The following is a 13923-nucleotide window of genomic DNA, read 5'->3' on the forward strand; positions in this document are numbered from 1 at the left end:
GACCACAGAAGCGTCTTGTTCTTGACCCCCAAACCCCGTTTTGTTGAAGCACTTGGTGACAGTTTTGGTTTTTATTTCCTCTACTGCCAAGCCAATCCAATTTATTGCATCTTGGACAGAAACTGACTGTGCAAGAGCAAATGCACTTTCAGCTTCTTCAACACTAAGAATAAGAGATCGCATCAGTAATCACCTATAATGACACTTGAATATGTAAATAACCCACTGGTCCATTGGCTGTTTGAGGCTGGTTGAACCTGGAGGTAACCAAACCAATTCCACATTTGATAACGTTACTTTTGGGTGAGACATTTCATTGTCTAGGAAAAGGAGAAATTTGCAATTTCCTTTTTACATTTTAGCATTGAAAGAGCCCAGCCATTCTTCCATAAGACCACTCACCATCCACACCTTTTTATTGCTTTGCCATGTCACTGAAAGCTTCCTGACATTTTTCCGCCAGTGTGCTTTTCACCTCAAATTGCTAGTGATTTTGAAGGCAGCGCATGATAAAATAGTCCCATTTCATCGCCATTGAACATGTTTTTTGGGTCATAACTCACAATTAAGTTAGACACTATTGTCTTCCATTGTGTTGCTACATTTTCTTGCACATCTTTAGCTTCCCCACACAATTCATTCCATACGATGGCATGCCTCGCTTTGAAACTGTCCATCCAACCTGTGGATGCCTTAAACTCTGTAATTCCAAGCTCTTTAGCAACTTTCAGAGCCTCACTCTGCAACATGGGTCCAGATAAAGGTAAATTTTTTGTCTGTGCACTTACGAACCATTCCCACACTATTTTGTTAATTTCTTCATTTCCGGTCTTCTTCACCTTTCTTTTCATCTGCCCGTTCCCTTTCATCCATTCCTCCAGAATCTTATCCTTGTTTATTAAAGCCCCATAAATTTGTGTTTTACCACATTTGAAACGCAACATAATTTCATGCACAGAGAGTTTGTCGTTCCCACACGCCTCAATTACATTAATCTTTTTGTCAAGTGTTAACGACACATACCGTTTGTTCGACATCATGTTACTGTATCTCTTAAAGTGCTACTAGTCAACTGAAGCTGTCATGAAATAATGACCTCGCCGAGTAAAAACATTGTCTAACATTGTCTGACTCTTTCACTATGCACATTGTTGCAGAGTATTGGCAGATGCGCAGCAATGTTCCTGTATGTGCCGGTGTATGTCAGTAATGAGGAAAACGAGAAAGCCGACAAACAGAGCACTGACTAACGAACCATTTCCGTACCAACACTGAGCGTAACTTACTAGTTGTTGCACAGAGTGACATGGTTTTAGTTCTACACCAGCAGCGTCATGGGGCTCTGGACCTCTTTCTTCGTTTTGCGCCCCTTAATAGAGGTGTTAAAACTAACATCCATGTATAGTTGTGAATAACTAATGAACTGTAATACAGTAATACTGTATAGGCTCTTATCCACATTATACAATGAATTATTATGTATGTTCTATGATTTGCATTCCGTTTCCATGTAAGGCACTTTCGCTTTATACTAAAAATCAGTATATAAAAGAGCACCGAATGAGTCGGGACTGAAATACTTGTATGGTTTGGGCAGATTTCCAAATTATACACGTGCCAATTTGAGCAAGTTTTACTGTATTAGTTAAAGTTTGTATGATAAATGTATAAATCATATTTCTTCTAAGACCAATTTTTATCATCAGCAACAAAAACCTTTAGGGAATAAATGTACTGATAAGTGAGTACACGAATTACAATATCCTTAAAATGGCTTCTGCAAGATGTGTATTTATCCTAGTCTCACTGCTCACTTTTCCTAAATAATTACTTTATTTCAGGTGCACTCTCCCAGAAGATAATTAACCCAACAGGGAGTGAAAATATGCTAAATGAGCCAATTACTATCCCCCCCCCCCCCCCCCCCCACACACACACACATATATTCTCTCAGCCACTGGCATTAGCTGCAAACACGAGTCTGGATGTTTTTTAATTAGCTCTCAACAAAGATGTCATGGACACAAAAAGCAGAAACATTTACAATGTTGTTTATCAGGCAGTTGACTGGTCAACATCTACGCTACGTGTTTTATTTAGTGTATTACTCCTAATGTCACTTTTGGGGCTAACAGGTGCTTGCTTGTTTCAAATTGCCTAATTGTTAGCTGTGAACCAGCTGTAGGCCTGTTCAGTTATGTATCTGCTGTTTCTGTTGTTTAGTTTAAACCCTTGATTAGTGTTCTCATCCTATCAGCAAACATTATAGATTTTCAACTGCCCTTTAAAGTCATTGGAAAATCATTTATGTGGAATAACAAAAGGAACAGACCTATTACTGCTCCTTATGGAACCCCCATATTATGTTCTTCAATTCAGAGATTACTTTCATATTGTGACAGTCATAAGTATACTCTGATCTCTGTTATGAATATACACTATGTTATCAAAAGTATCTGGACACCTGGTTGAAAATGACTTACTAGTTATTACAGCTTCCACTCTCACAGGCATATGTTCAATCAGGTGCTGGAAGGTTTCTTGGAGAATGGCAGCCCATTCTTCTTGGAGTGCTGCACTGGCATGAAGTCGGCGTTCCAAAACTTACCAAACATGTTCTATAGGATTCAGGTCAGGACTCTGTGCAGGCCAGTCCATTACAGAGATGTTATTGTCATGTAACCACTCCATCACAGGCCGTGCATTATGAATGGGTGCTCGATCGTGCTGAAAGATGCAATCGCCATCCCCGAATTGCTCTTCAACAGTGGGAAGCAAGAAGGTGCTTAAAACATCATAGTGCCACGCAAAACAACAAGGGGTGCAAGCTCCCTCCATGAAAATCATGACACCACCACCACCTCCGAATTTTACTGTTGTCACTAAAAACGCTGGCAGATGAATTCACTGGACATTCGGCATACCCACACCTTGCCATCGGATCGCCACATTGTGTACCATGATTTGTCATGCCACACAACGCTTTTCCACTGTTCAGTCGCCAATGTTTATGCTCCTTACACCAAGTGAGGTGCCGTTTGACATTTACAGGCGTGATGTGTGGCTAATGAGCAGCTGCTCGACCATAAAATCCAAGTTTTCTCACCTCTGGCCTAACTGTCAAAGTACTGTATTTACTCGAATCTAAGCCGCACTCGAATCTAAGCCGCACTCGAATCTAAGCAGCACCTGAAAAATGAGACTCGAAATCAAGGAAAAAAATTTTTCCCGAATCTAAGCCGCACCTGAAATTCGAGATTCGAAATTCAAGGGGAGAGAGAAGATTTAGGCTGCACCTCCAAATCGAAACAAAGTTGGTCCATTGTAATATGAGACACAATTTAGGTCGAATGAATGACGATACAGCTACAGTAGTTTGGTTCGAGTTGTAAGCTTAGCAGTTAAGTTTTACCAGGTAGCCATTGCAATGCGTCAGGCGCTCCGTCCGTATTTATACGGGTACCCTTCCTTTTTCAAGTGCTTCGTCTGGGTTGAATTGATTGCTTATTTTTCTTTGATCTGATAAGTGCCGTTACTTTGTTATAGGTGTTTACGTCACTCAAAGCTGAAAATGCATTATTGTACTGTGTCACGCATTGTTTGTCGCATTCTGATAATGAGTGTTTACGACCTGTCGCTGCTCGCGGCATGGCTTGCTTTTGTACGCGCTACCGCTGCTCCCAATTGAAATAAATAAATAAAATCGTCTCATTAGCGAAACAATGGCAAGAGACTGCAATTTGTTGTTACTTACAGTGCTGCTTTCTTTGATAATGATCAACAAGAACCAAATAATAGACTGCGTATGATAGAGCATGTTGTGAAGGAGAGTTTAGCGAAAATTTTTCTCCGTTTGAATATCTTTGCAGATGCCTCTTTAGTACATTACCTTCTGCACAGAAATTAGTCATCTTAGATTTAAAAATCTAGTCAGTTGTCGTGCTTCATTTCTGACTGTATCTCTAATCGGCGTAAGAATAATACTATATAAACATGGCATGATATGTATATTCTTCCGCGATTGCTGTTGTCTCACACTAGTTTCGTAGTTTATTAGGCAGACAGGATTTAAATGAAGTAGCAGCAAACACAAAAGAATACATGGCAAAATGTTTATATTCATATTATTCTTATGATGAAGGGAATACTGCATGTGATTCACAATTCATAAAATTTCCTATTAGCAACCATCTCTTATCACAGGTAGGAAAAAATTCAGAACGTAGAGTTGGCCATATTGAGAAACATCCCAAACAGTCTTGCCAGTCGGATTTTCGTAGTACATTGAAAGGCTGCTACATTCGAAGATGAACAATACGAAATTTGTATTTACTTCGTTGGATAATGTACGAAAATGCAGTGGTCGAAACTCGGGGCGGAGAAAAAAGCTCGTTTTCCATCTTTTTCTTTTCTTTTTTTTTTTTTTTTTTTTTTTTTAATTTATTTACTGTCACAGAGGTTTTGGCGCCAGTATTTATCTTTGTGCCTGCAAAGCATGCCTGTGTAGCGCTACATATATTCGACGGCAAAAGTTACTTGTGGCGGCACCTACCAACATTTTACAGAACTTCCGCTTACTTTGCACTCGATTCTAAGCCGCAGGCGGTTTTTTGGATTACAAAAACCGGAAAAAAAGCACGGCTTAGATTCGAGTAAATACGGTAGTTGCAAAGGATCCTGATGCAGTTACACATTACGACCCTCTTCAACTGTCGGCGGTCTCTGTCAGTCAACAGACGAGGTCGACCAGTACGCTTTTGTGCTGTCCGTTTCCCTTCACGTTTCCACTTCACTATCACATTGGAGACAGTGGACCTAGGAATGTTTAGGATTGTGGAAATCTCGCATACAGACGTATGACACAAGTGACACCCAATCACTTGACCACATTTGAAGTCGGCGAGTTCCGCGGAGCGCCACATTCTGCTCTCTCACGATATCTAGTTACTACTGAGGTTGCTGATATGGAGTACCTGGCTGTAGGTGGCATCACAATACACCTAATATGAAAAACGCATGTTTTTGGGGGTGTCCGGATACTTGTGATCACACAGTGTAGGAGTCCACCCATACAAGGGATATCATTAATGTAATAACATTTCAACTTGCAAAGTAGAATTTTGTGGTTTACACAGAGACACACAATATTCCAACAGGATAATTTTTCTTTTTTATTTCTACCAAGACTTAATTTGTGAGTCTTGTATGGTTTTCTCTGTGCAGATTTCTTTTTAAACTGAAACAAACAGGCAGTTATCAACGTCTGGTGAGAAAAATTATTAAATAGTCTGTAACTTTCTCAGACATTTTGGAAATGACTAGAAGGAGTGAAATAGATCTATTATTAGGGGTGGTTTGCTTATATCCAGTTTTACTGATGGACGTTACTACAGCATATTTAACTATGTCAGGAAATATACCCTTACGACAGTAGCTGATTACAAAAATTATTTAATCGTAATCCATCACGTCTACTAGATTTTAATATTGTACCATACTTGAAACACATCAACAGCCAGCAGAACTGTGACTTTTTAAATGACTTGGTGAATTTTGTAATTGATTCCGTATTTATGTTTCTCCCTAAATTACCATTTAGTGTGATCAGATTTCTTCAATAAACAACTGTAGATGGTCTCTGGCTGAATAAAGGGCCCCTCACTTTTCAGACATGGTGTAAGAAAAGGAAAATAAATGAAGTACGTCTTCACAGAACGTCCCCTCAAGATCAATATTAATTTCTGAGCAACCTATTCCTTGCCAGATTACTTGCCAGTGTGAAGTCAACTACTGACTCAACTACTGACTCAAATACACTTTAGACTCTATTATCTATCTATTTTGTACACTCATTTTCACTATTATTTTGAACCCACGACACAGAGGGTTGGTATAAGTTTAAGATGTGTATATGTCTGTGGCATTGTAGCTTTCAAACAAAAGTTTGAAAGTTGGTTTCATCAGGATGGGTCTTAGCTATGTTCCATGAAAGTTTGGATCAGCCATTTAAATTTCATTAGTTAAATTAGGTAAAAAACATTTCCCGCCAGAATGCTCTCTTGATATACGCTACTTAATACATAAGGGATACAGCAAGTTGTACATTGGCGTAGAACTCAGAAAGATATAAATATAAATCCCAAAAACATATGTTTACATTTTACAGTTGATCAATAAAGACGATTTTTGTCTTGTGAAGTTGCCCTTCTCAGCGCCTGCAAAGCAGAAAAGATAAACATATGCTCTCGCAGACTTTTTCGTAGATCTTTTTGAAGCCTACAATTCAGTACTCAGTCAAATGATTTCACCCAAATAGTTTAGGCAGCCTACTTTCTTCTGATCTGATTTAGAATTACTACAACCACTTACTGCTTATGTTACCAAATTAGCTAAATGTACACTAAAACAAAGTCAATGAATAAATGCGTGAATTACAGAAAGGAACAGGTAAATAGCTTAAGTGACAATTATAAAATTTGGTGATGGTGTTTAATTCATTTTAATTACTAATAGTAACTATAAGTGGGAATTGCAAAGTATTCTAAATATAAAACATTTTTAAATAATAAAGTATGACACTTGATACAAAATTAAAGTACGCAAGTACTGCTTCTCAGTCTTTGCAAATCTGCCACTGTAAGTCGTATACTGAACTATATTTAACCATGTTTATTTACAAAATATCAAAGAACAGAAAAGAGTCTGAATAATAATTTCAGTTGGAATCTCAAAACTGCACTTGCAATACTGCATTGCCAAAATCTTGCAACTGTAATAATATTTATGAAAACACAGCTGGTGAGGCAAGATCTCATGTTGCAATTTTGTATTTCATCCCAGAAAGCATTTGTGTGAACGTGGGGATAGCGTGTCGATCGTATCATGTCTACTAGTAAAATATAAAGTTCAAAAATCATGAAATAAAACTGAAATTAAAAATTTAAATAGACCCCGACAAAAAAAAAAAAAAAGCAATATGTATTGCCTCATAAGTTTAATAAAAGTATTGATATTTTAATTCAAACATCGTCACATCTGGGGACCACCAAGAAAATAAAATAAAAACAGAATAGGCCTACATCTAAAAATGGTAAAATACGACATTTAAATACAAGTAAGGTATGTAGGCAACAGAAGTAAATATCGACATAACAATAATCTTATCACTGAGTCTAAGTCTTAATTACATTACTCCAAAAAATTCACAATACAGACACAACTGTAAATGACGCCCGCCCTCACATGACCGCCCATTCATGTCGCCGCATGACTTGCCCTTGTGGTTTAATAAAGTGCAAGTTAGTTGCTATCACCAAACCACGGCATGACATAGGCCTTGTAAGAAACATTAATGAATGAAACTAAGTTGGTACTTAATTACGTAAAAATATAATAAAAATAAATAGGGAACTCTAGTCTTTAACAATATTAGGCTAATTAAAGGTGGATAGGTTTTTATATTTTATATTATAAGTAATTATAACTTTACCAGCTATTTTGAAGTGTGGACGCGAAACACCCAGGACTGGAACAGATGACACCAAATACAAGAAGCTTGTACCCAGCAATAGTGAAAGTATGCTGATCTAGAAAGTATAGCTTCTGTTAATACCTTTTTTTAATTACTCAGCAGTCCTATAACGTGACGATGCCTGGATCAAAGTATTACTACTTATATTAAACTTAAAGGGACAATACATATTTTTTTTTTTTTTTTACTTTTTTGTGTGGTTTTTTGTCAGAGTTTTTTAAATTTTTAATTTAAGGTTTTGTATTTGCTTTGACTTCCAAGGCACAAAATACATCTTTCCACTCTCAAAGACACTATGTATGAATTTGGTTTCTTCATTAAATCATACAGAACTAAATAATCAATGATTACCTTGTCAAATCTCGTCGCCTATTTTCAGAAGAAAAATACTTTTCCCAATCCTCTATTAAAGCTAAAGCTTCCTTCAGATTTCCAGCATAAAATGCTGATTTTGGATTATTTCCCGATAAATAGGAAAGATTAACCTACAGAAAAAAAAGCTCAGAAAGTTACCAATGTACAAAATCTTAAATGTGATAACCCAACTAAAGATGTGCAACTTACCAAATAACCTTTACATTCTGCTGCATATACGTTGTATTTTGGATGACAGAAAGTCTGCAAGTAGTTCTGTGTAGTGAATTGAACATGTTCCCTCATCTGCTGATCGAGAAGTAGCCGCTGCTCAGATGTTAAAGACACTTGCTCAGAATTAGTTTCATTTTCTTTTGCTGGTTGCTGCACCTTTTAAAAAATTAATTCAAGTCAAGACAGAAGCAGCAGTATTAGTGATATAACAGCATAGGACAATTTAATACCTGGTTGTTTGTTATTTTTTTGCTATCATCATCTTCATCATCACTACTTGAAAGGAAACCTGCCATTTTGAACAGTTCTTTAACAAGGGCATTTACTTCTTTCTTAGAGACTTTCACTGCACGATCTATTCTACATTCTTCTTTCTCTGAAATAATACACACAAACTTGCTTAAATATAATGATTACTGCTAAGCAATGAAAGAGAATTCTGAAGTTACTAACAGTATTTATTTACACACACTTCCTCTTCCAGTGCCCAACTATTATCTATATAAAAAATAAAATAAAATCATGTTGTACTATTAAATCATGAAAGTTTACAATAATGTTTTAGGAAAAATAGTATTCTATATGCATTTTGTGTTGGGTACCACTGTTTACTTGCTACAAATTTGCTATCGTCATGTAACAATTAGGATTTTTAAGAAAAGGAAGATGATGATATTTTCTAGGTTGAAATTCTCAAACATGAGCACGAAAAAATTGTGTGTCACATTAACTTCTCGATACTGCATCCAGTAATTTTTGGTTGACAGTACTAAATACAACCTGGTACATGTCCCTTTCAGCAGTAAAAACCAGAGCAATCAAACATGATTGCTCTGGTAACGCTTGGCATTTTACGAGCATGGTCATAGTGAAGGGGAAAGCTCTAGCCTTTCTCCAATGCATGCACTGGCTCATACAGCCAGTTTTGAGATGTCTTTCAGTTGACTATAAAATCAGGGTGGAGGTGTAACTTTGCTTCTTTTTACATGAAGAAGGCACCATGGGTATGAAAGTTACACTAAGACTTACAAAAAATATTCTCACCAGACTATTAAAGGATTTATAAAACTCCAACTAACTTTCTTAAAGACAATCTGTTTAAAGCAAGCTTTGTTATTGTTAATGAAATAATTAACAAAGTTTTAATGTTCACATATTGTAAGTGTATTCTGATAGCAACGGTGTATCAAGACATTACTAAGCAATTTTGCTATATTCGTAGTATACAAATAGTAGCCTTTCCTGCATCCCACAAAATGAAATCTTGTTCATTCTGCTGATGTATGGTTCTGAGAGCCTGTCGTTAATAAATGTGTAAAAGCTTAAGAACAGTCGGGCTGAAAAGATGTGTTGTTGCAACACTGACTAAGTTTCTCTTACATCTATCGTACAAATTTGAAGCTCTCCATTTTTATATATTCTACATTATTTATGCCGATGAGGATGTTAACTTCTGATGGGCTGCAGTAATAATTCTAGGTTTGGTGTAACAGTGTAACCAGAACAACTAAGCTTCACTGGCTTTTACATTGCAAAACCTGTCTGCTTTAACTCCCCAAGGAATACTCCTCCACAGTTAGTTGATACAGCAACAAAAGCCATACACCTGTCGTAGAGGTGCACAATTATCCGAAAAATACCTGGAAAAGCAGTAATGACAGCCTAAAGGCGCAAGTGATTTCAATATGTGAAAGATATTACCCCTGCTACTTTTTAAAACATGAGTGGGCACACTGATTTTTGATAAAGTGTGTGTGTGGTGTACTTTGTACACTTGTAAAGACCAGCTGTCTTCATGTTACCAACGTAAAAATGTATGAGCAAAACAAAAGTTTAATCTTAGTTAAATTAAACAATGATAAAATAAACTTACATTATACGAACTAAATCACCATTTCATTAAATAATAATAAAATAAATATTCATTATATCTCACTGTTGCCACAAACAACAGTCACCCCACAATAACGACCCACTCGAGGCGTTAAACAGCACAGTAGCATCATATCCCAGCCAACTACTTATTCAATTGCTAATGACCTCATATACAACTGCCTTATTAAGGGATTGCGTCATTAAGGGATTGTGCTGCTAGCATGGAATCTGGGTAATTTTCTTGCATGGATCGTAAATTCTCTCTCTCTGTGTTCACTGTTTATTTTATATTACAGCTGCTCACTTGGACGTATGACAGCCCAACTTAGCACTGTGTCAGCTGAAGCAATAATAAAGGAACAGGTATGAGCTCACAGTTGTAAAACAACAATGGAATGGTACAAGACAATGTTATCTGTCAGTGGCGCACTTAACAGATAGGCACGCCTGCTTGTGGGTTAAGCATGAACCACAGGCCCTATTCTTTAATCCTATGGTTGTAACGTAACACTTTAACACAGCTATTAATGTTTAACATGATCTTTATCTTTTCAAATGAAATATTTTTTATAACTCGTCATAATTTCAAATCTGAAAACCGTTTTTCTCCATCACATCAGGTTTTGAAGATATATTGCTGTGTGTTGTGTTCTTCAGACCGAAGACACACTTGATGCACCTCTCCTTGCCATTCTATCCTGTACAAGCCTCTTCATCTCTGTAAGCAACTGCAACCTACATCCATTTCAATATGTTTACTGCAGTTGAGTCTTAGTCTCAATCCAAAATTTTTTTTCCTCCATTGAAAACAAATTTCCTAGACACCTCAGATGGGTCCTGCCAACCGATCCCTTGTTTTACACAGGTTGTTCTATAAATATCTTTTTTCCCCATATCTGACCCAGTACCTCATCATTATTTATTTGATCTAACCACCTAATCCTCAGCAGTCTTCTGTAGCATCATATTTCAAAAGTTCCTATTCTTTTCTTGTCTGGACTGTTTATTGTGCACACTTCACTTTTGTACAAGGCTACACTCCAGACAAACATATTCAGAAATCTTTTTATGATTTACATTTACCAATATTAACAAATTTCTCTATTTCAGAAATGTTTTTCTTCCTACTTCCAGTCTGCATTTTTTATCTTCTATACTTCAACATTATCAGTTATTTTGATGCCAAATAGCATAACTCATCCACTACTTCCAGTCTCTGATTTTTTAATTTAATTCTCTCAGCAACACATGATTTAACTTGATATATTACATTAACTTGTTTTATTTTTGTTAACATATTTTTATAACTTCTTTTTCAAGACACTATCTATTCTGTTCAACTGCTCTTCCAAATCCCCTGTCGTCTCCGACAGAATTAAATAATCGTCAGCAGACAAATTTTTATTTCCTCCTCCTGAACTTTAGTTCCTTTCCCCAAATTCTCCTTGAATTCTTTTACTGCTTGCTCAGTGTACAAATTAAATAACATCAGGGAGAGGCACCCTTACACAGCCCCTTGTCAACTGTTGGTGCCTGTTCGTATCCTTCAACTCACATACTGGGTGGTTATAATTGAATTGCAGCTACTCAATGGAAGTCCACTGTGGGCTTTAATTATAATATCACAGTGAAACATGGTAGATATGCTAACACGTCAATACAGAGCCATTTTCTACTGGAAAAAACAGTAGTTCCAACTGTGGTCGCCGACTGCAAATCTGGCCCTGTACACTGTTTGTATGACAATATCATTTTACAAGCAACAAACTGTTGCCTCATCAGGAAAGAAGGAAGGAGAGGGAAAGACGAAAGGATGTGGGTTTTAAGGGAGAGGGTAAGGAGTCATTCCAATCCCGGGAGCGGAAAGACTTACCTTAGGGGGGAAAAAAGCACGGGTATACACTCGTACACACACACATATCCATCCACACATATACAGACACAAGCAGACATATTTAAATCTTTGACGAGGGCTGTTTGGTTGAATCTGGGAGTGGGGCTGAAGGTGAGGCCTTTGGATAGGACAGAGGTTTCGGACTGGGAAAGAGGTTTGGAGGAAAGGTTAAATACTGAATTAGGGTGTTGTGGTGCCAGATTGTGTTGATTGGAATTTTGAGATTTTGGAGGGAGTGGAGCTGGAAGTGGGAGACTGAGTAGATGGGAGAGACTGGGTTTGTGTGCAATGAGAAGTGGTTGAGGTTTGCTGGAAAGGTTGTGAAGGGTGAGTGAGTTGCCTTTCCGGAGGTGGGAAACCAGGAGATTTACTGTCAAAGATTTACTGTCCTACACTCGTACTCACTGCTGGAAGTATCACTTTGCCACGAAGAAAAATGATCCTAATCCTACCCCTAATGATCCAACTCCCCAAGACACTATCCAAATTGAACCCTGCCTGGAACAGTTCCGTCCTCCGTCACAGCGGGACCCACCTCCTCTTCCTCAAAATCACCCTCTCCAAACCTTCCAGGAATTTCTGACTTCCAGCCTTGCCTCTCAATCCTTCTTACAAAACCTTAATCCTACTCCCAACATCACCACTGCTGAAGCCCAGGCTATCCGTGATCTGAAGGCTGACCGGTCCATCGTCGTTCTTCCGGCGGACAAGGGTTCCACGACCGTGGTACTTGATCGTCGGGAGTATGTGGCTGAGGGACTGCGTCAGCTTTCAGACAACACCACATACAAAGTTTGCCAAGGTAATCCCATTCCTGATGTCCAGGCGGAGCTTCAAGGAATCCTCAGAACCTTAGGCCCCCTACAAAACCTTTCCCATTCCTAATCCATTACATATGGAAACATTTCTGTAAGCCCTCCCCCACTAGGGCAGCCAATTGCTCAAAAACAGCCACTGATAATATCTTTCTAGAAAAGTCCAATGAACAAAATTATATTACAGAACCAATAGTTAATGGCCTCTCAGACCAAGACATGCAGTTCCTTCTGTTAAATGTTAATACTGAACAGGATATAAAATCTGTTAAATCTGAGCTCATGAGGGTAATCAATAAGGCAAAATTGATTATTTTAGGACACTCCTCAGAGACATTCAATGGACTGATGTTTACAGTGCTCATGGCAAGAATGAAAAATATAACACTTTTGCTAATGAAGTGCTTACCTTATTTGAACACTGTTTTCCCCCAAAACTAACCAAGGTTAGAGCAAATTCTACAAAGAAGCCATGGATTACTCAAGGAATAGGAAAACAAAAAGAAAACTATATCTGTCAATCCGAAACAGTTCTGATGTTGATGCTATAGCACAATACAAGAAATACTGCAAAATATTAAAGACTGTAATACGAACATCAAAGCAAATATATTACAAGGAAAAGATAGTCATATCAGATAACAAAATAAAGACAATATGGGATATAGTGAAGGAGTAGACCAGTAGAACCAGACATGAAGAGGGACAAATAGCATTCAGAGTAAATGATTCATAGGTGACAGATGTGTATAGTGTTGCAGAACTTTTCAACAAACATTTTATAACTGTTACTGAAAAGATGGGGTTGTCAGGTTCTGTAGCTGCTGCTATGAAATACCTCAGACCAGACATTTCAAGTAATTTCCATAATAAGAATTTGACCCTCACTACCCGAGCAGAAATAATGTCCATCATAAAATCAAAAACATCTAGTGGGTATGATGAAATATCAACAAAGTTAATTAAAGAATGCGATTCTGAGTTAAGTAACATATTAAGCTATCTGCGTAACAAGTCGTTTATCAGTGGAATATTTCCTGAATGGTTGAAATATGCTGAAGTTAAGCTACTGTTTAAGAAGGCAGATAAAGAAATAGCATCAAATTTCTGTCCACTTTCACTTTTGTCAGCATTCTCACAAATTTTGTGTACAGTTTAACAGTATTTCATTTTAGAAAAAGTAATGTATAATCGGCTTTATAACCACCTTATCTCAAATA

At 37.4% G+C, this 13923-nt stretch overlaps 1 protein-coding gene across 2 annotated transcripts in view; it reads right to left on the reverse strand.

The window, feature by feature from the left end:
- The window catches only part of LOC124613035 (GON-4-like protein), a 187593-nt gene that overhangs the window by 55671 nt on the left and 117999 nt on the right, over window positions 1-13923 (reverse strand). For both annotated transcript variants that reach the window (XM_047141604.1, XM_047141605.1), the window contains exons 8-10: window positions 8350-8495; window positions 8096-8275; window positions 7883-8016 (exon numbers count right to left, since the gene is read on the reverse strand). In XM_047141604.1, the coding sequence (XP_046997560.1) occupies window positions 7883-8016; window positions 8096-8275; window positions 8350-8495 (460 nt within the window). The remainder of the gene's footprint in view (window positions 1-7882; window positions 8017-8095; window positions 8276-8349; window positions 8496-13923) is intronic.

This window comes from Schistocerca americana, chromosome 4, assembly GCF_021461395.2.
Source record: "Schistocerca americana isolate TAMUIC-IGC-003095 chromosome 4, iqSchAmer2.1, whole genome shotgun sequence".
NCBI lineage: Eukaryota > Metazoa > Arthropoda > Insecta > Orthoptera > Acrididae > Schistocerca > Schistocerca americana.